The sequence below is a fragment of the Chionomys nivalis genome, chromosome 7 (genome assembly GCF_950005125.1).
Source record: "Chionomys nivalis chromosome 7, mChiNiv1.1, whole genome shotgun sequence".
Classification (NCBI taxonomy): Eukaryota; Metazoa; Chordata; class Mammalia; order Rodentia; family Cricetidae; genus Chionomys; species Chionomys nivalis.
In genome coordinates, this window is record NC_080092.1 from 64,668,487 (window position 1) to 64,694,123 (window position 25,637).

Consider the following 25,637-nt stretch of genomic DNA (forward strand, 5'->3'; position numbering starts at 1 on the left):
ACAGTTTAATTATTTATGAAATTGTGAAAGCATCCACCAACATGTATAGATGATAAGCCATTACATTTGTTAAAATCAGAGAGCAGCAGCTGTGTGGCAGTGAAGTGAAATTTTAATATTCGATGCCTGTAAGTCTTGAGACGCGGTGGACCCCATTGCCATGCATGCAGGACAGCCTGGTTTTCGCCTTGGTTGTGGGCCACTGATAAGAAGATTTAAATGCCTGTGAAAAGACTTGCCCCAGGGCAGAGACCTCAATAGAAATCCATTTCTGTGTGTTGTGCTGCGGTACTGAATGACACTAGCTGACGGTGAAATGCAGTCATTCATATGTAAAGGTTGTTCTTCCAGGGAACTGCTTGGGTCTGATAAGAGAAAAAAAAAAAAGCAATGCTCTATAGTGTGTTTAAGCTCTCTAAGAATTGCCCACGTAGATGCTACTCATTACACTATTTTTCCATGAAAAAAGTATGTCCACGGATAAAACTATCTTAATCTAATTTTGAAGTGATTGTTGTTTTGCTACAAAGATAACTGTCTGGGACCACGGTTGTGATCCTGGTAAAAATACGCATTCTCTTTCCTCTGTGGTTGCTTATCAGATGTTTGTACTCCCACACACTGATCAAAGCAGAGTTTACACCTCGGCTTGAACAACATTTTACACATAGACTTTTACAGCCTGAACCCATTTTAGAGAAGTCTTAGGTTGTAATTTATCTTTAAGTATTAAACATACATATTTGGTGAAATTCACTGTTAAATTACTGTGAACTGTAAGTTGAAATGGCGGGAGGTTCTCCTTCTTTAACCTGTTTTCAGTGCTTTTATGGTTTAAACAGACGATTAGACCATTCGCGTAAATGTCACCCTCCTCAGTCAAAAAATAATTACTTGAGTATTAATGTTTATTTTCAAGAAAAGGGCATTGTTTTTAGTTGTTTGTGGAGTTTATATATAGTTTCTAACCTTTGGAACTATGGGGCCCAGTTGGCAGCCTACATATACAAGCCCTGGGCTCAGTCCTCCATCACACTACTATAGCCCAGCATTCAGGAGGGTCAGGAATTCAGTGTCTTCCTCAGCTACATGAAGGATGCATGAGACGCTGTCTCTCTCCTTTGAAAAAGAAAAATTACATTCTTTAGTTTTTGTGAGGTGGCAGGCGGGTGCTTGTGTGCCACAGTGTGCATGTGGAGGTCAAAGAACTACTTTTGTGGGTCACTTCTCTCTTTCCACCGTGTGGATTCTGACATGGAACCTTTATCCACTGAACTATCACCAGCTGTTTGGGGGTTTTTTGTTTGTTTTTTAATGGTTGGAATGGCTGGAGAGATGACTCAGTGGTAACCGTTAAGAGCCCTTGATGCTCTTCCATAGTGAAGGGGAGTTGGGAACACTTCCTTCCTTGTGGTAAAGGCAGCAGGGAAGAAAAGGCCTGCCGGGGACAAACATCTGGGTGAAAGGCTAAGAAAGCAGAAGGGCTGGGGGTGGGGGGTGTCTCATAAAATGCCTAACCCTGAGTCCCCACCCATCCCCACAGATGTCAGCCTGCATTTTGGGGTTGTTGGTTCCTTAGCTCTCTCTGTGTTTCTGCCTGTGGTCTTTCCCACAGGCAGTCTTCCTGCCCCACAGAATGAATACAGCTGACACCAGGATAAGTCCCATTCCCAGCGCCCATGTCAGGCAGCTCGCATCTGCTTGTAACAACAGCTCCTGGGGCTGTTGTTACCTAAACACATGTAGCTACACACAGACATAACTCATTTTATTTGTTTTTTACACAGGGTCTCACTATGTAGCTCTGGATGTCCTGGAATTCACTATGTAGACCAAGCTGGCCTTGAACACACAGAGATCTGCCTGCCTCTGCCTCCTGAATGCTGGAATTCAAGGTGTGCGCCACTATGCCTATACACATGAGTAATTTTAAAGCATTTTTTTTTTAAAAGAAAGGAAGTCAGTCAGTGGTGGTACAGGTCTTTAATCCCAGACTTGGAAGACAGAAGCAGGTGAATTGCCTAGTTTGAAGTCATCTTGGTCTACAGAGTGAGTTCCAAGATAGCCAGGGCTGTACACAGAGAAACCCTGTCTCAAAAAAACAAAACAAGAGAGAGAGAGAGAGAGAGAGAGAGAGAGAGAGAGAGAGAGAGAGAGAAAAGAAAAGGATTGGCAGAGAACTGTGACCTCCAGCTGTGTCCTTAGCCCCATGTGGTGGTCTGCTGGATGACGTACATCTCTCCTTCCTCATAGTGCTCCTTCTCTGCTGATACCACTTCCTGGAACTAAAGCCTCCACAGATAAATACTCGGTGTTTAAAGGAATTTCTGCTGACAAGCCCTCTGAAAGCCCGGCTTCATTTGGAGGTAAAAGCAGTTAATCAGTTGGTAAATCTGTGGCTGTAACTTTTAATTAAGTCGTATAAATCTTTAAGTGGCAGGTTTTTTATTGAATGTATCAGGTGCTGTTCCACCATGCTTCTCCGGCTGTGATCTCTGGGTTCCTCACTGTAATGAGTTTCTGTCTCTGTTGTAGAGTCTGGTGACAAATACAGTGCGTTCAGGGAACTTGAACAAACGGCAGAGAGCAAGCCTCTAGGTGAGTTTGGATTCCATTTCCTCTTTTCCTTTGGCTGCATTGTGGGGAAACCCTGTGCCTTGTGCGTGCTAGACAAGTGCTTTACCACTGAGCCACACCCTCTAACCCTTTAAGAATTCTTGGTGGTTTTGCTTTAGTGGCACCCATGATCATTCATTTATTTTATTGCATATGTGTTTTAAAAGAAAAAAAAGAAAAGAATTTTTAAAGAATGGCAAGCCAGATGTTCTAGCACACACCTGTAATTGTAGCACCTGTGGAGTATAGACAGGGGGTCACAAATTTGGGACAGATCTGGGATACATAGGTAGTTCCAGGCCAGCCTGGGCTACCTAGTGAGAGCCTATCAGTCACTTGGTAGGCCCAACCGGCTGGGAACTTATTGAGATTCGCTGTGTCTGCTCTTTAAGTGCTGGGATTAACGATGTATACCAACATGCCCAGTTTAAAAGATAACCGGCATATTATTTTATGGCATAGTAATAATTGTTGTGATATATACTCAGACTGCAGGGCTTTAATTCAGAAACCCTTAGTGGTTGTTGCAATGCTTAGCCAGTGTTGTCATGGGCTAAGTAGAGCACCATCTTATGGGGGGCCTTGAAGTGACAGGAAAGCAGTGTGGCTCAGGTTTCCGGGCAGTACTTTTAAAATTTCAGGTAAATGTCATATCAATACAATTTTCTCTGAAAACAGTGCATTGCCTTTCACTGGCATCTGCCAGGCAACTTAGATCCTGTGTCAAAGATAGCTGTGATTGCTCTATCCTAACATGCCCCAGGGCTGCTGACAGTGCCCTTGTGGACTGTGCAGAAAGTAGCCACCAGTCTTAATCAAGACTTTTAAATCAGTTCCTGGTATGGTACTTGGCATTGTTATTGTTTTCTTGGCTTCTCATCCATCATCTGGCGAGAAAAGCATTGTAGAATAACATTATTCAAAACAGCTCTGGGGCTGGGGAGATGACCCTGACACCCTGAGTTCTGTCCCCAGAATCCACATGGTGAAAGGAGAGAACGGCTTCTGCAAGTCATCGGTGAACTTGACACACATGCATGTTGTAGCATGTTTGTACTTATGCACCCTTGTGTGTGTATGTATGTATGGGTGCGAGCACACAAAAAATACATCAGTAAATCTAATTTTTATTAATTAAAAAAAAAGCTGCTTTGATGAGCCAGGCGAGTACAGCCTGTAAACTTCAGCACGGCCCTCCAGAGCAGGAGCAGCAGGAGCTCATGTTCATCCTCAGTGCATAGCAAGTTCAAAACCAGCATGGAACACAGCAGCAAACATCTGTGACAAAGCAGAGAGTATCATAAGACAGGAATCAGCATTTCATATTCACAGAGGTAGGGGGTGGCGCTCCAGCTGGAGAACCACCAGCCACAGCTTAATTTGAAGTGAGAGGTTGATTTATCAGATTTTCCCATCATGTGAGAGTTGATCTGATTTATCTGATTTTCCCAAAGAGAGCCTACGTGTGGTACAGCAGGCTAATAAAGAAATATACCTTAAGCCGGAGGTGCTGGTGCACGCTTTAATCCCAGCACTCGGGAGGCAGAGGCAGGCGGATCTCTGTGAATTTAAGGCAAGCCTGGCCTACAAGAGCTAGTTCCAAGACAGCTAAGACTGTTACACAGAGAAACTCTGTCTTGAAGAAAGAAAGAAAGAAAGAAAGAAAGAAAGAAAGAAAGAAAGAAAGAAAGAAAGAAAGAAAGAAAAGTACACCTTCTTCAGATTTTTCCTCATTAGTGACACAGTCCTGTCTACTTAATACTCTTCAGGAGCTAAAGATCATTAGAAAAAGGAAGTATTGTATTTTTACAAAATGACAAACTAGCTGGGCAGTGGTGGTGCACGCCTTTAATCCCAGCACTTGGGAGGCAGAGGCAGGTGGATCTCTGTGAGTTCGAGACCAGCCTCGTCTACAAGAGCTAGTTCTAGGACAGGCTCCAAAACCACAGAGAAACCCTGTCTCGAAAAAAAAAAAAAATGACAAACTAGAGATGAGCAAGACTTGACCTAATTAGTATTTTACCAAATCGACCTTTGTAGACAGAGTTTCTGTCCCACTTGGTCCCACAGCCATTCAGTCCCAAATAAACATACAGAGGCTTATATTAGTTATAAACTGTTTGGCCTATTGCTCATGCTTATTACTAACTAGTTCTTACAACTTAAATTAACCCATAATTCTTATCTATGTTTAGCCATGTGGCTTGGTACTTTTTCTCAGTAAGGCATTCTCATCTTGTTTCCCCTACACCTGGCTTCTGACTGACTCTCTGCCTTTCCTCTTCACGGAATTCTCCTAGTCTGGTTGTCCTACCTATACTTCCTGACTGGCTACTGGTCAGTCAATGTTTTATTAAACCAATACCAGTGACAAATCATTACAGTGTACAAGAGCATTATCCCACAGCATACCTTTTTGGCACAGGGAGTGCAATATGGCACCTAGTGGATACCAAGTGGCCTTCCAAAGCTTTAGGGCTGAGATGTAGTTCAGTGTAGAGTGACTATTTAGCATGCATGGGCAGGCTCCTCGTTTCCATCCTCAACACTGCTAAATTGATCAGTTAATTGAATGAATGAACGAATGAACGAGTCAGTCAGTATTATGTATCCAAGTCAGCTTATGTATCCAAGAAGAAGGAGAAGTCAGTTACTGTGCTGTGCTGTACTTGCTTCAAATCACCATTGTTCAGAATTTTCAAAATTGACTTGTGATTTTAAAAACGAAGAGGTGTGTGTGTGTGTGTGTGTGTGTGTGTGTGTATGAGAGAGAGAGAAGTTAGTATGTGTGGTTAAACATGGCATGTAGTTTGAGTAATCCTTAGATTATATCCTAACCTTAATTCTGCACATTGTGAAGTGTGTCGGCTCTAATGAGGGTTTCCTCCTGAGAGTGCAATCACATTCTGCCTTTCTGTACTCAGCACTCAAAGCTGACTTCTCCACTTTTGCTTGGGGTGGGGTAGTCTCTAAGTGTAAGGGAGGTGCAGTGGATATTCCACTGCACCAGCGTCTCTCCACAGGAAGGGCCACCTCTTAGAATAGATCTTAGCTTCTAGCAATATTTCCTTGTGTTTCATCCAAATAGCTTTAAGATATGAAAGCTATTTCTTTCTCTATACTTGTGTTGGGTACTAGGTGTTCAAATGTGAACCTTAGAGGAATCCTGACTTCATTCTGTCCTAGGTGAGTTTCAAGTAGAACCTGGTTTAATGTCAGGATTCTTTGGTGTTAATGATCATGATATAAATATTACTTTAAATTTTTTTATTTTATGTATGTAACTGTTTTTGCCTGCATGTATGTCTATGTACCACATGGGAACCTAGTGCCCACAGAGCCCAGAAGAGAGCATTGGACCTCCAAAGACTAGAGTTATGGACAGTTATGAGCAGCCGTGTGAGTACTGGGAACTGAACCCAGGTCCTCTGAAAGAATAGCCACTGCATTTAACTGCTGGGCCATTTGTGTTATTCTTTTTTGTTTTTGTTTTTGTTTTTTTGCTTTTTCAAGACAGGGTTTCTCTGTGGTTTTGGAGCCTGTCCTGGAACTAGCTCTTGTAGACCAGGCTGGTCTCGAACTCACAGAGATCCGCCTGCCTCTGCCTCCCGAGTGCTGGGATTAAAGGCGTGCGCCACCACCACCCGGCCATTTGCATTATTCTCATTAGAGACAATAGGAAAAGGTAGTGGTACCCAAAATGTAAGTAGTGCCTTGGTCCTGTTTTCTCAGCCTGAACTGAGGCCCAGTTTTTGTCTTTTGATTTGCTTGTTTTAGTTTCTCTCTGCTTCACTCAGTTTAAAGCCTTTGAGTTACTAACTGTGATTAGTTATGTTGAATGTTTTATTCTCCTAAACTTCTTTAAAACTTTCCTTGGGGGGCTGGAGAGATGGCTCAGAGGTTAAGAGCATTGCCTGCTCTTCCAAAGGTCCTGAGTTCAATTCCCAGCAACCACATGGTGGCTCACAACCATCTGTAATGGGGTCTGGTGCCCTCTTCTGGCCTGCAGGCATACACACAGACAGAATATTGTATACATAATAAATAAATAAATAAATAAATAAATAAATAAATAAATAAATAAATAAGCAAATAAATAAATATTTAGAAAAAAAAGTGCCGGGCAGTGGTGGCGCATGCCTTTAATCCCAGCACTCGGGAGGCAGAGGCAGGCGGATCTCTGTGAGTTCGAGACCAGCCTGGTCTACAAGAGCTAGTTCCAGGACAGGCTCCAAAACCACAGAGAAACCCTGTCTCGAAAAACCAAAAAAAAAAAAAAAAAACTTTCCTTGGTCTGAGCCAGACCTTTTATCGCAGCACTTGGAAAGTGGACACAGAAGGATGAGGAGCACAAAGTCATACTTGGCTACATAGCAAATTTGAGCCAAAAAATAGGAGGAATGGAATGTTTAATGTCAAACCTTAGAGCTTCTGCAGAGCTGCAGTTCAGAGCGGAGCTTCTTGCAGTACTGAGCCAGTTTAATCAGTACTCACAGGCTTAGTCAGAAGTTCCACATAAGTTCTAAAAAATGTTCTACATAAAAAAGGACACTTCTTTGTAGAGCTTTAGCCATTTAAATTTTCTCAGGGCCTAAAAAGTTACAAAAATCAAAGGAGGAGCTTGCAAGAATCTAAGGTGAAGTAAAAAGCTGCCAGTGGACCAGCAGGTCACTCCTGGCCAGCTTATTCGCTGAAACATGCTTTGGTTCTGAAGTTATAAACCCCGTTCTCATTTCCTTCTAACCCTTTTACCCAGTTTACATTCCTGATGGAAAAATTTACAATTCGTCATCAGTAAGTTTAGTTTCTGTGTGATTTGTGTTTAGAAATCAAAACCTGTCAATTTCACAACCAATAATCATAAGTTTATTTGGGATATGATCTGGACATTGTAACTCATACCTTTAATTATAGTATTCATGAGGCTGAGGTAGGAGAATTCCCATGAGTTAAAGATCAGCTTGGGCTACCATGTGAGACCTTGCCTCAAAAAATCAAAATGACAAAAAAAATTACTACTAATTACCTTTTCATGTATAGAAATAACACAGATGTCATCAATGTGTCTGTAAAATCCTAGGGTAATTTTCATATTTGTATTTCCTGTCAATTTGTGAAATTGATTTTTTTATATTCTCTCTCTCTCTCTCTCTCTCTCTCTCTCTCTCTTTTGGTTTTCTAAGACAGGGTTTCTCAGTAGCTATGGAGTCTGTCCTGGAACTAGCTCGGTAGACCAGGCTGGCCTTGAACTCAAGAAGATCCACCTGCCTCTGCCTATGTTATGACTTTTAATGTTATATCTTGAAAACAATTATAGGAAACTTGAAGGCTGCTCCTTTCTCTCAGATTACTGTAGTACTGTGGGTGTATTGTATTGATGACTTTTACTAGTATCGGTTCAGTATCAGATTAAGAAGAAAAATCACACTGTTTCTAGTGCTTTTTCCATTTGGAAAGTCAAAGTGCAGATCATGCATCAGGCATGATAGGTGTAAAGCCTGCCGTCCATGGTGTCAATATTAGAAACTGATTTTATGGTTTTGGTTTTAAGTACATTTTATGGCTCATACGTATCTGTGTTTCATTTTTTAAAAAAAAATATTTTTTAAAAAAAATGGGTGAGAAGCTGGACATGGTAGTGCATGCCTATAATATCAGCACTCATCAGGTAGAGACAGGGGACTGCCACAAATTCAAGGCCAGTTTACTCTACCTAGTGAATTCTAGGCCAGCCAGAACTACTAAGGTAGACTGTCAAAGAAAAAAAAAGTGGGTATGAATTAGTAAAGAAATTTAGGGCTTTTATTTCTAACTCTCTAGAGTGACAGTCATTATTTTTTAAATAATCAGCGATGTTGGTTGTATAGCAATATTCATGTTTGGTATATATCTGGATTTCACTAAATGGCATGTCCTAGTGGGTGTCCCTATAGAGCTCCAGACGCTGGAAGGAAAGTGAGGTCATCTGCATCCTGTCCTTGTAATTGTAAGAGACAAGATTAGATCCTAATGAAAAACACAAGCCTTAGTAAGAGTCCTGGCTTGCCTGGTCTGCAGAGCAAGTCCCAGGGTAGCCAGGGCAACACAGAGAAACCCTGTCTCAAAACAACAATGCCAGCAACAACAAAAACCCAAACAAACAAGAGAATTATGGCCCCAGAGTTTAAATAATCAGTTTTCAGGGGCTGAAAAAAGTGGCTCAGAGGATAAAAAATGTTTGCCACAGAAGCCCAGTGTCCTGAGTTCAGTCCTCAGACTCCATAGGAAGGAGAAGAGCTAGTCAGTGCCCAGAGCTGCCCTCTGACTTCCATGTGTGCACACCACACTCACACACATAGATAGCAACAGTAATCATAGGTTTTTTACATTTTTATAGGGCTCTTATCTATGGCACTTAACTTGCTTTCCAAGTAACTAGTTCTTTTTTCAAAGATTTTTTGCCAAAATATCTTCAAATTAATATGTCTGTGTACTTAGCAAGATCTCATTATATCCTATCATCTAATAATTTGTGTTCCTGTATGTGCATGTGTGTATTGTGCATGTGTGCTCCGCGTTGAAACTAGGTCATGGTTGTTTCATGCATGAGCTTTACCATTGAGCACTGAGCTACAACGCTAGCCTTTAGTAATTGGGTTGTTTGTTTTTCATGGTGGTTAGTTCATTGGTTGGTTAGTTGGTTGGTGTATTTGAAACCTGGTCTTGTTAAGTAGCTCAAGTTGGCCTCAACTTGTGATCCTGCTGCCTCAGTTTCCCAAGTTCTGGGAAGGTGTGTGCCACCACATCCAGCTCTAAATCTTTTGGAAGTCTTGTTCAGTTGTGCATTCTGAACATCAGAGGCAGAAGACTTCTTCTCAATACTTCGTTGATGCTTTTGATTCTGTTTAAAACTGTATGGCATGTTTCATCTTTAAAGGGCTGCTCAGTGTGCCTCTCTGGAGCCTCCAGCTTCTCTTTCAGTCTAGACAGAGGAGGAGAGTCTTGAGGGTAGTGCTTGCCTGTTTCCATATCACACTGGCTGTAATGAAGAAGCAAGTTGTCTGATGAGAGTGTGGACTGTGGTTACTGTCAAGCCAGGGGAGAAACCTATAAAACCTTACCAGTTCAGTACGCATTGTTCTGTGTGGGCTTAGCTCTGCGGCTTTCCTTCACTGCATGCTCTTTCTTTCAGGAGAGAACTTTGCCGAGTTCAGATCCACAGGAACCGATGACGGCTTCACCGACTTCAAGACCGCCGATAGTGTGTCACCCCTAGAGCCACCGACAAAGGACACTTTTCCAGCAGCCTTTCCCTCTGGAGCTGCACAACAGAAACAGACACCGGCGAAAACCCCTCTGAACTTAGCAGACCTAGATATGTTCTCCTCAGTCAATTGCAGTGGTGAGAAACTGGTGCCCTTTTCAGCTGCGTTTAGCACGTCAAAGTCAGTTTCTACCAGACCTCCGCCGGCCGGCTCTGTGGCAGCCCCAGCAGCACTGGCATCCACTAAAACTTCTAGTTTGGTAGATGATTTTGGAGAGTTCAACCTCTTCGGGGAATACTCGAATCCTGCATCTGTTGGGGAGCAGGATGACTTTGCAGATTTCATGGCTTTCGGTAACAGCTCTATTTCATCCGAGGCAAAAGCAGACGACAAATACGACGTCCTCAGAGAGGAAGTGAGTCCCAGCCCCTTGGCCAGCAGCACAGGGGAGAGTGCACAGAATCCACCTGCTGCATCTTCCAAGTATGATGTCTTCAAACAGCTTTCCCTAGAGGGAGCTGGACTGGCCATCGAGGAGTTCAAAGAGAACACTCCTTCTGCCAAGAGCGACGATGACTTTGCTGACTTCCATTCCAGTAAGTTTTCATCCACAAGCTCAGACAAATCCCTGGGAGAGAAAGCGGTGGCTTTCAGACACGCCAAGGAAGACTCTGCTTCGGTGAAATCGTTAGATCTCCCCTCCATCGGTGGCAGCAGCGTTGGCAAGGAGGACTCAGAAGATGCGCTTTCTGTTCAGTTTGACATGAAACTGGCCGATGTGGGAGGAGATCTTAAGCATGTCATGTCTGATAGCTCTTTGGATTTACCAACAGTTAGTGGCCAACATCCTCCTGCCGCAGGTGAGGAATTGGTGAGATTGCTCTGGTGATGGTGATGTAGATTTCAAAGATGATTCTGTGGGTACTGTCTGACTGACAGACTGAGGCGCTGGCTCGTTACCTTGGCGGATATCTAGTAATTAATTAGCCTCCTGTTGTCTGTCTGCTTGAAGCAGTGTTCAACATGATGTTATGGAAACAATCTATGGGTACTCTGACTGCTCCAGAACTTAGATTGGAGAGCCGAAATATTTTTATTTTTGAAACCTAATACTCACTTGGTGTCAGAGGCCCATACAAACCCACTGCTCAGTGAACCCCACATAGCCAGGAATTTTATAAAAACTTTTGCAGTGTCCATAGTGTTTCCTCATCCCTGTGAGTGGGATCAGTGCTCCCGCTCTCCTTTGGTCTTCTCTTGAGTACATTTAGAGTTGCTAAGACAGTATTTGTTTGGTTTACAGAAACTGACTCTTCCTAGGCCAAGAAAGTAAAAACCTCTTCCCACTTGAAATGCAGTTTGTCAGCTTCCTTGAGAAGAGGTAAAGAGGGCACTTAGGGATGCTCGGTGTGTCAGGACCTGGCGGGGAGCAGGCCTGTTTTCAGTGTTACTGTTTTGCAGCGTGACTGTGAGTATTAAGTTGTAATAACCCTGTAGATGCTAGGGTAGGGTAACTACTAACTTCTGATAAGATGTGTGAAAGCCTTTCACAAGGGAGCCCTCTTTAAACCCTGTGTGGATTCACATGTAGCAGTTTATTCTCTGGTCCAGCTTCCTGTCACAAGAACTAGATTCCCAAGTGTCCTAGTTTTTATTTCATTTTGTTTTTTAATATGTATATAGAAAGATAAACCTATTTTGTGGCCTTTAATAATGAGAACTATCTCAGCATTACTGTATTATTCTAGAAAAGGTAGTGTGCACATGCAGGGTTTGTTTCTTTACCTGGGAGGGACAGGTAAGACACTTCCAAGTTTACAGGCTCAGCAGACATTGTGAAGTGCTGTAGAGTCCACAGATTTCAAACTGGCAAATGGTGTCTGTCCTTTGCTACTGAAATGGGTTTCTTACGCTGGGTTTTGAATGGAAAGCAAAGTTAGCAAAGATCAGCGTGTTTCACCTGCTGCCAGCCAAGGGGTTTCCTAGGTGCAGCTGGCTATCTGAGCTCCTTCTGCCCTTTGCTGTTATTTCCTCATTTTTTTCCTGTTTTTCCTTTTTTCCTTTGCTGCTGTTTGTTTGATAGATGATTTTATTCTTCTTTTTTGTATGAGCTGTGTGAGCCACAACACTTGGTTGCAAGGGGCATTGTTTTTAAACAACAGCCTTTGATTTTTATTTAAAAAACAATTTCACAACATGTATACTAGCCTTTTGGACTTTGAAGTTATTAATTAGAGGCTATTTTTCTGAAAATGAATCTATATTCTTTCACAGTGCCAAACCACAAATCTGTGAAATGAGTTAATCCAGGTTTGGGATGTCTTTTTCCCGCCTTTTATTCGGGAAGGAGAGGTTGGCTTTTGACTGAGCTCATTCCAATGGACCTGTTAAATAATCTGTGCCCGTGCTCTCTCTGTATGTTTGGAACACTCTCAGAATGGAACCTGCCATGTTCAAGCCCACTCTCTTCAGAGGGAGGAGACCTGAAAGGCAGATTGTCTCCTTCTGTTGATCTGTAAACCTCTGGTGGGAACAGAGTAGTAACCCTTCAGAGCGGTTGTTAAGAGGGTTGATGGCTGACCAGGGAGTCATGCCTGTGTGTCCATCGAGCAAGACTGCTGCATGAATGAATATATTAGAGAGGGAAGCGGTAGGCATTGCTTCAATGCACTGTGACTCTATTCTACCCTTCCGCTCGCCATGGAGTGATGAACTTGCTCTCTTAGTCTGAGGGTTGAAAGGACATTCTAGAGAAAGAAGTGGGCTGATGGAGCAAAAAGAACTTGGATGATTACTGTCTATGGACATGGTCTTGTTTGAAAACCCTAACTTAACTCTGAAGGGGATACTGTCTCTAACCCACACTGTTAACTCTTTGTATGGACGGTAGATATACTAATAACATTGCCTGGTTTCTCTCTGCACATCATTGCATTTACCCTTTAGCCCTTGCTGCGTATAATTTCAATGAGGCTGCTCTCCCACCCCCTAAATATACTCTCTCTGGCACAGCAGCGTCTTGATGTTCAGTCTTTAAGATCCTTTGTTTCTATGGCAGCAAGAGCTTACTTTGATTTGTGACTTTCTCAAAGGGTCAGCAAGACCTTTGTGGCTACCTACCTATGAAGTAGCTCTTTTTGACATGGAAAATCTTTGTATTTTAATCAGCGCCTTATTATTTTTTTGGCTGCTTTTCTGACGTCTTTTTTCAACACAGACACTTGTGTGTGGATGTGCCCTTTGGAACTTGCTTTATTATTCTCTTTCTCTGCGAACACTGGCCTGCATGCTTACTCTGATGGCTCCTTCCCAGCTCTTCTGTACCATTCTCTTTTGCGACCTGTAAGTCCTGTGTTAATAAACGATTCTTTGGCATATTTTGAAAGTGTGAGGATGTGTGTAATTTGTGTTTTTGAGAATTAGAACAAAGAAATAATCTGGATGGTGTAAAATTGAAGTCATGTCCCTTGAGACTGGGTTTTCTTTTTTTCCCTCCTAAGAAGGCAGAGGTATGGTTGCCTTTGCCCCCATGCCCGTTGACAGAAGTCATTAATGTGGCATTGAGCTGATGTGTAGGGTTAGGCTCCTGAGCTCAGTTGGCAGCATGCTTGCCAGCATCTGCAAAGTACTTATTTAATCCTCAGCACAAATAAATCAATCTATGTAGACATATAGTAAGCACACTCCTCAACGATGCGAAAATAGACCTCAGCCAGATGTGAGACACACACCAGTGATCTTCGCACTTGTGAGGCTGGGACAGAATTGTAGCTTCAAGGCCAGCCTGAGTATACTACTGTGTCTCCCTGGACAAAGTAAAATATATACATACATATATATATGTGGAAATGACCTGGACACTCTGACCTGGACACCCGCACATGGCGCACGTGTGCTCTCTCATAGACACTCTACACACAGCAGTAATAAACATTAAAAGCTAAGACAACCCTCAAAACAAAAGAGCTAAGCTTTAAACTATTTTCATTTTTAAGAAAACAGTGTCTGGGCTGACTCAGTGGTAGAGTATTTGCCAGGCACTAAACTCGATCCCAGCATTGCAATAAATCAATCAATAAATTAATAAAAATCACAAAGACCAGTGAAAGTTAGCAATGAGTAGCCAGCCATGAAAAATATTTGTTCTATTTTAGGATAGGGTAAGAGTGAGGAACTCTGGCAATAGTCTTTTCAAGCCCCAAGCCCAAGCTACATAAAGATTTCGGGGAAAGAATCATTTCAATGTTTTTAGTTTTTATTCATGATTTGAAGGTTTTAAGTTTTTGTTCATTTTTAGGATTTGTGGAAAAAAAGGATATTGAACTCCTGAAAATGGGAATTTTGAGTAGAATTCCAGAAATCACTTTCATGTGCCATCCAAGAAAGAAAAAAGCTGGGTGTTGGGGTTGAAATTCACCTGGAGAAAAGCCAGGCCTTCCACTCAAGATGTATAATGAGCTGAAAGTTGAGAAGTCGCTGTTAAAACCTTGTACAGGTGCTCTGCATTTTAACTATGTGGACTGCTAACAAACTTGGGAGAAGAGCCTCCAGCTAGTGACTCCAGCAGCTGCACTCTCCACTGCGAGAACGACCTCATGTGGCTGTGGCTTCCTCTATGCGTAGATTCTTTAAAACCAAGACAGTCTACTAGGTTTGCTTTAACTCCCTTGTGAGCAGAAGTGACCATCCCTGTGTCTAACTGCCATTCACTGAACAGTTCATTGTGTCTAGATAGCATATGATTTTTAGGGAGGTGGGGTTTTGTTGTTGTTGTTGTTGTTGTTATTGGTTTTTTTTGAGACAGGGTTTCTCTGTGCAACAGCCCTAGCTGTCCTGGAGTTAGCTTTGTAGTCCAGGCTGGCCTGGAACTCACAGAGATTTGTCTGCCTTTGCCTCCCGAGTGCTGGGATTAAAGGCGTGCGCCACCACCGCCTGGCGAGGTGGTTTTAATAGTACAACACAGCATCCCTTTTTTGTGATAAAGATTTGCATTCTGTGCTGTAGGTTCAAACAAATAACCCTGTGGTGTTTGTCCTGATGCCAGGTAAGATATGGTTGGCTAATGCTTGTCTCTGTCAGTGCATGAGACTTCCCACAAATATGCTGGTGTTCTGCCGGCACTGTGTTGTTCCTGGTAGAATCTGTGCTGATTACCAGAGGGTAAGGTGAGAACAGAGAACACTGGCCATGTCATACAAGCTATGCTAGTGTCTAAAATAGTTGAAGGAATTGATTGCTATTATCTGTTGCTGTTTGAAACAGGGTTCCTCTATGTGGCCCTGGCTATCCTGTAACAGGCTGGCCTTGAACTCACAGAGATACTCCTGCCTCTGCCTCCTGTGTGCTGGGATTAAGGTGTGTGCCACCACCACCTGGTGATGGTTTTTATTTATACTTCGTTTTATTTGACTCAAGGTCTCACTATGCTGTCTAGGCCACTCTTAAACTCCTGAGTTCAAGTTATCCCCCTGCCTCAGATTTCAGAGTAGCTAGGGTTCCAGGTACATGTCATCATGCCCAGCTATTTTTATTTATGTATATTTATTTATTTATTTATTTATTTATTTATTGCATGCTAAACAAGTGCCCTACCACCAAGCTGCACTCTCAGCCAGAATCACTTTATTGTCTTTCTTATGAGTGGATATCATCTGAGGCCTTTTTTTTTATTTATTTATTTTTTTTTTTTGTTTTTTGAGACAGGGTTTCCTCTGTGGTTTTGGAGCTCATCTGAGGACTTTTGATAAGGTGTTTGGGAAATGTCAGCTAAATGATTCTGAGAACATAAGAGGGCATATACCCTGGAGGCTCTGCCCCCTAAGTCTGCTCTCTCCCTTTTGATAGCCAGAAGGCCTTCATTTAATTACCATCTTTTGTGCTCACTTGGTATCATTTTGATGGGATTTTTATTATTTTTACTTTTTTTTAAAGATATATTTATTGGGAAATGGGAAACGGGGAGCAGTTTGAAATTTTAATTAAAAAAGAATAAAAAAAAAGATATATTTATTTATTATGTATACAACTTTCTGCCTCCATACCCATATGCCAGAGGAGGGTGCCAGATCTCATTACAGATGGTTTGGAGCCACAATGTGGTTGCTGGGAATTGAACTCAGGACCTCTGGAAGAACAAATAGTGCTCTTAACCACTGAGCCATCTCTCCAGCCCTAGTTTTACTATTTTTAATTATATATGTGTGGAAGTGTGCATTTAAGTGCAGGTGCTGCGGCAGCCAGAAATATTGGGCCTCCTAGAGCTGGAATTACAGGTGGCTGTGAGGTGCCTGACACGGCTGTTGGTAGATTGGTACGTGCTCTTAAACTCTGAGCCCCATGTCCAGCCTGGGTTTCCCTGACTCACCTTGGACAATCTTACTGTCTCTTGCCTTCTAGCCTTCTCTGAGTCTAGTATTCTTGTGCTTGCTGCTTTTCTTTATTGACCATAAAGCATTGACATAGAAACTTGAAGATGCTTAAAGTGTAAACACAATTTAAACCATAGCATCACAGGAGTCGGTGCAAACATGCAGAATGGGAAGTGTCTACACAGATTAGAAAGCGCAGGAAGGCAATCAAACAGCAGTGTTTTGTAGCCTGTTGCTCAGGGAGGTCACTTTTCCTATTCTCTACAACAATGCCTATCAGCATGCTTGAGACTTAACAGGACATAATCAGACCAGGCTTTACAGTTTGTAGAGAATATTCTCTAAAGGAGAATTGAGCCCAAAAGAAGGAGATGTGGAGATATACAAATACTTCGTGGTTTGTGTTGGTGAATGAAGGCTGGGCTAACTCAGCATTAGACATTAGCAGTTGTTCCCTCTTTGGGCCAGCAAACGTTGCTACTGCTATGCAGAACACTCAAGAATAGTGGAATTGTGCTTGTAATTCCCTTTTGTTCCTTCTTCCTCTAAACTCCTTCTTAAAAGCCAGTAACTCTTAATCTCTTGGGCATATGCCCACAGCTTTAGAAAACATCCACAGGTGTGGGTTTCACCTTCTGTGTCCTGTGGTGGTGGCTTACATGCCTGGGGATACCTTGTTTCCATGTACAGCATGCATTCAGAGTGGATCTGAATAGAGGTTATGGAAGAGCCTGGTAGGGTTAGCTGCCTGCAGGAGAGAAAGCCATGTCTTGATTTGATCCACAATGGGAAGCAGGTTGTACTGTTTATTCTCTTGTCCTTTGTCATAGTGAATTCCCCTTGCAAACAATCTCTTCTTTTAGTACAGTTATTCCCCATTTTCTTTTTTCTTTTCTCTTGTAATTTTCAAAATTCAGCTACTAAATTGCAAGGCCATCTCTAGCCACTTTGGTGCTTATAACATCTGGTATCATTTTTCCCAGACAGGGCTCCTGTCTTTCAAGCCGGAGGCCTTGTTCTTTATTGTTTTTAAGATCTTTATACAATAATACAAAGAACTGGGTTGCTAAGCAAATAGAGAGTTGTTAACATGGAAAAATGGGGAGTTTCTTTGTTTGTTCTTTACCTCCAATCAACTATGTGTCAGATTTTTCTCAGAAAATGGTTTACCCGTGTTCACTATACCAAAAAAAAAAGCACACTTGGTATTTATACTGTGTATAGCTGCTGAGGCTCAGGGATAGACATTATGTAACCGTTTGGGTTTTGGTTTTTATGTAATGCCAGTTTAGTGCTTATAGGTTCGAACTAATTACTCTTTAGTAATTTGCTTTTTCACCTACATTCAGTTTCAAAGTTTGCATTTAGTGACTCATAACATGTTTACTCTCTGGTTAAAATATATATCTCAAACATTTCCTTTTATGTTGTTCATTTGGTTCTTCATTTAGTCATTTGGTCACCTCAGAAGGTGAAATGTTCCATAATTTCATTGAAGACCTTCATAGATATAAAGTCTTAAGAGCTCTTCTGCTAAGGCAATCCTTTTTGCTTACAATGCCTTTTACTTCGCTTACAATGCAAGTCATTCTTGATTTAAAAAAAAAAAAAAAGGCTTGTCTTCTTGTTGCATAATTGCACAAAAAGGTCTTTTTATTACCATAGCAACTTGGTTGCAGTGTTTGAACTAGAGCTGTCATTCCATAAATTTATCTTTGGCCTGCCTCCCCTCCCCCAAAAACACCAAATCACTACTTTTTTTTTTTTTTTTTTTTTTTGGTTTTTTCGAGACAGGGTTTCTCTGTGGTTTTGGAGCCTGTCCTGGAACTAGCTCTTGTAGACCAGGCTGGTCTCGAACTCACAGAGATCCGCCTGCCTCTGCCTCCCGAGTGCTGGGATTAAAGGCGTGCGCCACCACCGCCCGGCAAATCACTACTTTTTAATAGATAAGACGCTAGAAGCAGTTTCTGATATAGCTTCCCCAAAGAGCCTTCCAGAAAGGTCTAATAATAAACGTACCTGTGTGGTGAAGCATTCTGCTCAATGTTCGCCTGACAGACTAGTCTGGTGTTCAACCACATCTGTCTCCTGAACACTACAGTGAGAGACTAAGAAAGTGCTTCGTCTAACAGCTTGCTTCACTCTTTCTAAACTATAAATTTGTCACCTAAATTGTTTTTCCTTCTTATTAAGCAAGCCACATGTGAGGGGTATGGTTTGTGCTGCAGAATTTGAAAGTGTTCCATCTTTTAGCAAAGGAGATTTGCTTTGCCAGTTGACTAGCATTTTTCTCATTCATTGAACGCTCTTATCGGAGCATAGAGAGTTGTGTGGAGTGGTGGTGGGAGAGCTGTGCGGGTGTCCAGAACCTCGAACCTATTCTAAACTATGTGCTGTTGTTGTGAAAGGAGGGGCAAGGACCCATTGGCTTCATTATGAAAATCCGGGTTCTTTGTGAGTTGTGTGTGTGGTTATCGGGGGTTGTGTGTGTGTGTTATTAGGGAGGCTGTATGTGTGGCTATCCGGGAGAGAATGTGTATGGTTATTGGGAGGTTGTGTGTGGAAATCAGGGGGTTGTGTGAGTTATCAGGGGGATTTGTGTGTAGTTATCAGGGGATTGTGTGTGGTTATTAGGGGGGTTTTGTGTGTAGTTATCAGGGGGTTGTATGTGGTTATCAGGGTGGTTGTGTGTGTGGTTATCAAGGGGGTTGTTTGTGTGTTTATCATGGAGGTTGTGTGTGATTATCAGGGGTTTGTGTATATGGTTATCAGGAGTGGTTGTGTGTAGTTATCAGAGAGGTTGTGTATGTGTGGTTGTCAGGAGCAGTTGGCCTTCTCTTTCAGATGCAGTTAAGTGAAATAAGAGGCCTCTAGCCTGCCCCAGTGCCCTCCCTCCTGAAAGGAGCGTCTCCATGCCAGCCATAGGCAGCCTTCTCAAGTTTACTTTTTGAAAACTAGCTTGAAAACCAGGCCTGTAATCCCAGCTACTCAAGAGACTGAGGCAGGAGGATTTTGAATTCAAGGCTAGTCTAGGCAAGTTAGTAAGAACCTGTCTCAACAGAGTTAAAAACAGAGCTGGAGATGTGGGGCAGTGGCCAGGCACTTGCCTAGTGTGCCAAGGCCCTGGTTCAGTCCCCTGCATGACGTGGGAAGAAAATGAGCAGAACAGCTTTTCCTAGTAAATCACTAAGATGGCAAGTGACCTTTTCGGGTTTACTCTGAAAGGATTCACGCTGTACACGTATTGCCCTCCAGGCTCTGAACAATCTCCCACATACATTATCACAGCTGATTGTCCTCACACCTCCACTTCATAGATGAGCATATCAGAGTTCAGAAAAGGACACTTGGGGGCTGAGGTAGGAGTTCAAGGCCAGACTGAACTAGAAGGGTAGTGTCCATGCTAACCAAGTAAGTAGATGGATCAAACTTGGATCTTTCCAGACTGAAAAGCTGCATTCTTTCTGCTGTCTTCTGCTGTCTCGTCATTCGTTCATTCATTCATTCATAGACGAGGCTGGCGAAGGAGATCAGCCTGCTTCTGCCTCCCAAGTGCTGGCCCCACCTCATCGAACTTATTTAACTATAGATGAAGAAGAAAGTGAGTCTTCTAGCCCAGCACATCTCTCTTTCACTTCTTCCACTTTCAGTGAGTGTGGGAAGGGAGATGCATTACTGAAGCAGAAACAGCCCAGAAGGACCTCAGACTTTTCGTGTGCTGGCCTAGGACTCACAGAGATCCGCCTGCCTCTGCCTCCTGGGATTAAAGGCAGGCGCCACCACATCCAGGTCCTCCATTCTATTTTTTAAGAACTAATGTAATTTGGGCTGATTTTTGCTTTTCTCACATTCTATCCCAGCAATAGGATATCCAAACTGACCAAAATAAAAACAAGGTAAGTGACTGCTTGATTAAAATCCTCTATGTGTCTTTGCCTGACACAGAAATTTCTAGTAATTTATTAAAAGTTAGATGAGAAGGCTTTTGCTTTTGTTTTGAGAAACTGGATTTTTGGTTTGTCTCATTTCCTATAACTGTGGTTAAGAAGAACAGTGTCTACACAGTCTAGAGAAAAGGAGATGTGGTTTTGGTACAGAATATGTATGAATGCCTTTGAGCTTAAAAAGGAATAATTCATTAAATGATCAGTGTGGACATGGCTACGCAACCTATCTTTGTAGTAATTTTTCACATATAACAGAAAGTATTTGTTGTTTCGTTTTGTTTTGTTTGAGACAGGGTCTCTTTGTAGACCTGATTGTGCTGAAACTGGAGATCGGGCTGACCTCAAACTCATAGAAAGCTGCCTCGCAAATGCTGAGGTTAAAGCTGTGTACCACCGTGCCTAGGTTTCTTTAAAATCAAATATAAATGCTAGCTGAAAACGAATACGGTTTCTGAAAGATCAAATGTTACAGCCCAACTCCTTTAATTTTAGTACAAGCTTTGACTGCAGTTCCTGCAGCATAGCATGGGACTGACGAAATGTTCTAGGCATTTTGCCTAACTTAGGAGCTTGGCTCTAATTGTGGGACCTTCCTTTCCTTTCAGATGTAGAAGGTTTAGACTGAGATGCTTTTGGAACCTATAGTAGCCATTCTGGAGTGAGCACACTTAGGAGCTGTGACTGGCCAGACAGGGGTGATACATCTCAGGGCAGAAAACTCTCTCCATTTGTCCCCTCAGCAGGAAATGGGTCCTTCTCAGCCACCTCAGATCTTCAAAAGAAAGAGACCTCATTTGGCATTTCTGAAAACATCACCATGTCATCTCTCTCCAAAGGAACAGCCTTGGCGAGCGAGGATGCTCTCCCAGAGACTCCCTTCGCAGCCTTCGCCAGCTTTAAAGACATGATGCCCCAGAGCGTGGAGCAGAAAGAGTGTGAAAGTGAGGACTACCAGGACTTCACAAGGCAGGACCTGCCCACAGCGGCACAGAGCCACGAGATGGCATGTCCAAGCCCGGCTTCCAGTATCGCCTCTCACGAAACCCCCAGGGAGTGTGCAGACGACTTTGGAGAATTTCAAAGCGAAAAGCCCAAAATCAGCAAATTTGACTTTTTAGTAGCCAATTCACAAAGCAAAATGAAGTCCAGTGAAGAAATGATCAAAAGTGAGCTGGCAACCTTTGACCTTTCTGTTCAAGGTAAGCCTTTCTTCTCATGGGCTTGTTCAACTGAGGTGTTCCATTCTTTCCTGAGAATGCCACAGTGATGTTTAAAACCAGGCATGGTGACCCATGTCTGTAACCCTCGCATTCAAGAGGCTGAGGCAGGAGGATCATGAGTTTGAGGTCAGCTAGGTTATATAGTAAGCTTCAGGCCAGCCTAGGCTACATGATGAGACACTACCTTAAAAACTAAAAAGTAATTTCAAAGAAAAAGTAAAGTGATGATTCTTTGGTTAGCAGGAAATAGATGTTCCAACTTGTAGGACTGCAGTTTCCCTGGAGCTCAGTTCAGGTCGCAGTCCCTCATGACTGCTTATTGGAGAAAGACAAAGAGTGTGTGGCTTTTCTTCACTCTAGTTTGCTTAGAAGTGTGCTGTAAGCAAGGCATGGTGGCAAACGCTTTAATCCCAGCACTTGGGAGGCAGAGGCAGGTGGATCTCTGTGAGTTCAAGGCCAGCCTGGTCTATACAGTGAATTCCAGGACAGCCAGTTACATAGTGAGACCCTATCTCAAAACAAACTAAAAGAACATGCAGTGCTCCTGCAGGGGACTTGAGTTTGGTTCCCAGTGTCCAAGTATATAGCACACATTCATAATTAAAAGTCACAAAAAGGTATCTGTTTCAATTGATCCATAAAGCCTGAAGTAATAGCAAACATTTTTAAATTAGGTTTCTCAATCTGGGTTTCTGGTTTTTCTTGCAAAGTTGTAATATCTGGCAGTGCAAGGCCTGCATTCAGCCAGTGACAGGACGGGTCTCGTGGCTCCTAGGCGCAAGCCCACAGCCAGTGACAGGATGGGTCTCGTGGCTCCTAGACACCCATATTTAGAAAGTCCCTTTGCATCTAGATGCCAGTGATTCAGACCTTAGGATTATGTAGTGTGGTGAATGTAGAGAAGAATGGAGGAACCAGAGGAAGGGAACCTCCCAGACAGAGTGAAGAGACTGTGTTTCAGAATGCCTCCCGACATGGCCACCTGTAATGATGGTCACGTCAGCAAACAGACACTTGCTCCAGCCAGGCTGAGTAACAGAACCTTTGTGTCTACTGTTCTCCCTGACCCAGGATCACACAAGAGGAGCTTAAGCCTCGGAGATAAAGAAATAAGCCGGTCCTCTCCTTCCCCGGCCCTGGAGCAGCCTTTCAGAGACCGGTCCAACACTCTGAGTGAGAAGACGGCGCTGCCCGTCATCCGAGACAAGTACAAAGACCTGACTGGCGAGGTGGAGGTAAGCTGACAGCCTCCTGGAAGAGCACTTCAGGAAAGGATGCTTTTCCATTGTCCCGGGAAAGGGGAGGGAGGGGGAGGGGTGAGGAGGAGACTCTGGACACCAGAATGAGCATGCTCCCTGTGTGTGACAGCCACTGAAGTCCTGGCTAAAGTTGAAGTTGTTGCTGGGACTTTGTAAGGACAGAAGCGTTTGAGAAAATCTTTTCCAAAACTTATACTTTATCATCCTACTGAATTTTAAAACATCAACATAAAGAAAAGGAAAAAATATTTTGGATTTTCTATTTCTGTGTATGGTATCTTAATTCCATCCCTGTTCCTTGTGATACATATGAGTGTACACACACAACACACACACATACACACACAGTAATGAAGTAGAGAATGGAAAGCTGAAGTTCTATTCTGTGGAGTTTTTATTGTTGTCTTTAGTTTGGGGACTTTTGCAGGGGGTTGTTGTTGTTGTTTTGATTTTGATTTTGTGTAGGTTTGGAACCTGTCCTAGAACTCACTCTATAGAGCAGGCTGGCCTGAACTCAGAGATCCGCCTGCCTCTGCCTCCCGAGTGCTGGGATTAAACACCTGCGCCACCACCACCCAATTTTATTGCTGTTTTGGGACACTCTCATGTAGCCCTGGTTGGCCTAGAACTCTCTATGTTGACCAGGCTAGCCTTAAACTCAGTGATCCTGCTTCTGCCCCCCAAGTTCTAGGATTTCAGGGGTATGCCCCTACACCTAGCTGATGCTGTAGGATGGCACAAGCTCATATACTAGAGACCTCCATGGTGACCGATAGAAGCTTACACTGTCACTGACTGGAGCAAATGAGGCAGTGTTCACACAGAGAGGTGGCAGTAAACTAGGTCCTTCAAGTTCATGTTTCTTGTCTCAGAGGATTTTGAATGATAACTGTCTTTTGCAAACATGCTTTCAGTAGAAAGGAATCTTCCAAGCCTTGTATTGAGCAAAGTCATAAACAGAGCACCCTCAAGCCTGCCTTGCTGAACTCAGTTCCTTTTATAAAACCCACAGGAAAATGAGAGATACGCGTATGAGTGGCAGAGATGCCTGGGGAGCGCCCTGGATGTGAGTATGTCACTTCTCTGCACCTGTGCTCTCTCTTGCACTGTTTTGTCTCCTCCTTGGTTCTTCTGAATGAATGCAGAAAAACACAAGGGATGCCTTACTTCCTTCACCACACACAGCATGGAAATCAGGCAGGGCTCTCAGTGAGCTGGCTCACTATTTGAGAGTAGTGGCTGCTCTTCCAGAGGACCCAGGTTCAATTCCCAGCATCTACATGGCAGCTCACAACTGTCTGTGACTCCAGTTCCAGAGGATCCAGCACCCTTATACAGACATACATGCAGGCAAAACACCAATGTATATAACATAAAAGTAAATAAATTTTAAAAAGAAAAGGAAACCGTGCACTTCCAGTTTGCAGTGTAGACACTGCTCATTGGCCAGCTGTCCTGGCCTGTCGCTGTGTTTAAGACATTGCAAAGTGATAGCATCACCTCTGACCTGCGTGAAAACAATATGAACCTGCTTCTCTTCCCCCGCCCATCTCTCCCTCCATAGACGTGAAGACTGGTTTCTTCAAAGTTAAATTCTTAGATTTGTCTCTGCATAGGCTCTTGCACACTCTGGTCAGGCACAGCTTTTCACACTGGTTGGGTTTTCTACTAATGAGAAATTGATTTGCAGTGACCTTCCTTGGTTGTATCAGATAATGCGATTTCATTTCTTGTAGGTCATTAAGAAAGCAAATGACACCTTAAATGGCATTAGCAGCAGTGCTGTTTGCACAGAAGTCATCCAGTCAGCCCAAGGCATGGAATATCTTCTAGGTATGTCTTTGGTATTTCACACGGTGAGCCGTGACATGCTGCATTAGTATCAGTGTTCACTCACTCCGAGCATTTCAGGGCTGCACGCCACCATCTGCAGCCTCACCAGCAGCTGCCTTCCTAAGTAAAACGCTAAGGTCACGGGCAGCAGCTATTCTACTTAATAAACTTGTCTGTGGTGAAGTTTTCGAGTCTGTGGTGGTTGAAGAGGTAGCTCGGTGGTTCTGAGAGCCTACTGCTTTTGCAGAGGACCAGAGTTCAGTTCCCCACACCCATGTTACTTGTCTCACAACTGCTGTAAGTTCAATTCCAGGGGACCCAGTATACTTTTCTGGTCTCCACCAGACCCTGCACACACATGGCATGCATTCACACAGATTTGCACACACACCTGAATAAGAATTAACATCTTAAACCAGTAACAGATATAATTCATTTATTTTTGTCAGCGAGTCTTAACTGGTAAGACGTTTAAGTGGCAGTGTTTTAAGAGCACCCTCCTTGTTCTCTATGCATTCTCCTCCCTGTCAGTGACATAAGCAGATTCCTTACCTTCCTGGCTGCCTTCAGCTGTTAACATCGAACTTGGAGCCCCCGTCTGATCCAGTGTTCCTCGTCCTCAAGCTCAGGCTGCCCTTTGACCTGGGCCACAAGCACAGGAGCCTTACATCTTTCAGACCTTCCTGCACCTGTCCCCTTGTCAGTGAGGCTTCTGCTTCCTCTTTCTCAAAATCCCATCTCTTCTCCTTAGCCCTGTCACTTTGAGCATCTTACATTTCTTTCTGTTTACACTACCTCCCTTCACTAGGGTGAACCTCTAAGAGGAAAGGAACTGGGGCTTGTTTTGTTCGTCCCCACACCTCCAGTCCCTGACCTGGGGCCTGGCACAGAGAGCACACTGTGTGCTGACTGATGAGCTGCTAGTGAAGGGCTTGAGGGCCGGGCACCTTGACTCCACAGCCATAGTTCTCCCGCCGGGAAGTGGTGGCTCTCCTTCTAGGAGCTTTCCTAACATATCCATGGAAGTTTGATTGGAGCACCCCTTACTTCTTAGCCATTCCTGCCCTTCCTTTGGAGAAGAGGAGGGAAAGCCATGCTGTTGTGCAAAGTGATGATGCCTGGAATTCTCCAGTATTCACTAACCGAGTCT

At 43.2% G+C, this 25,637-nt stretch overlaps 1 protein-coding gene across 17 annotated transcripts in view; it reads left to right on the plus strand.

The window, feature by feature from the left end:
• Synrg (synergin gamma) overlaps positions 1-25,637 on the plus strand; it is a 79,875-nt gene that overhangs the window by 37,838 nt on the left and 16,400 nt on the right. For 9 of the 17 annotated variants that reach the window (XM_057773751.1, XM_057773753.1, XM_057773752.1 and 6 more), the window contains 7 exons: positions 2,254-2,366; positions 2,536-2,598; positions 9,788-10,720; positions 21,012-21,374; positions 22,467-22,630; positions 23,667-23,720; positions 24,391-24,487. In XM_057773751.1, the coding sequence (XP_057629734.1) occupies positions 2,254-2,366; positions 2,536-2,598; positions 9,788-10,720; positions 21,012-21,374; positions 22,467-22,630; positions 23,667-23,720; positions 24,391-24,487 (1,787 nt within the window). Of the gene's footprint in view, positions 1-2,253; positions 2,367-2,535; positions 2,599-9,787; positions 10,721-20,915; positions 21,375-22,466; positions 22,631-23,666; positions 23,721-24,390; positions 24,488-25,637 lie in introns of all 17 variants that reach the window. The other 8 variants (XM_057773750.1, XM_057773746.1, XM_057773748.1 and 5 more) reach the window with 1 other exon arrangement.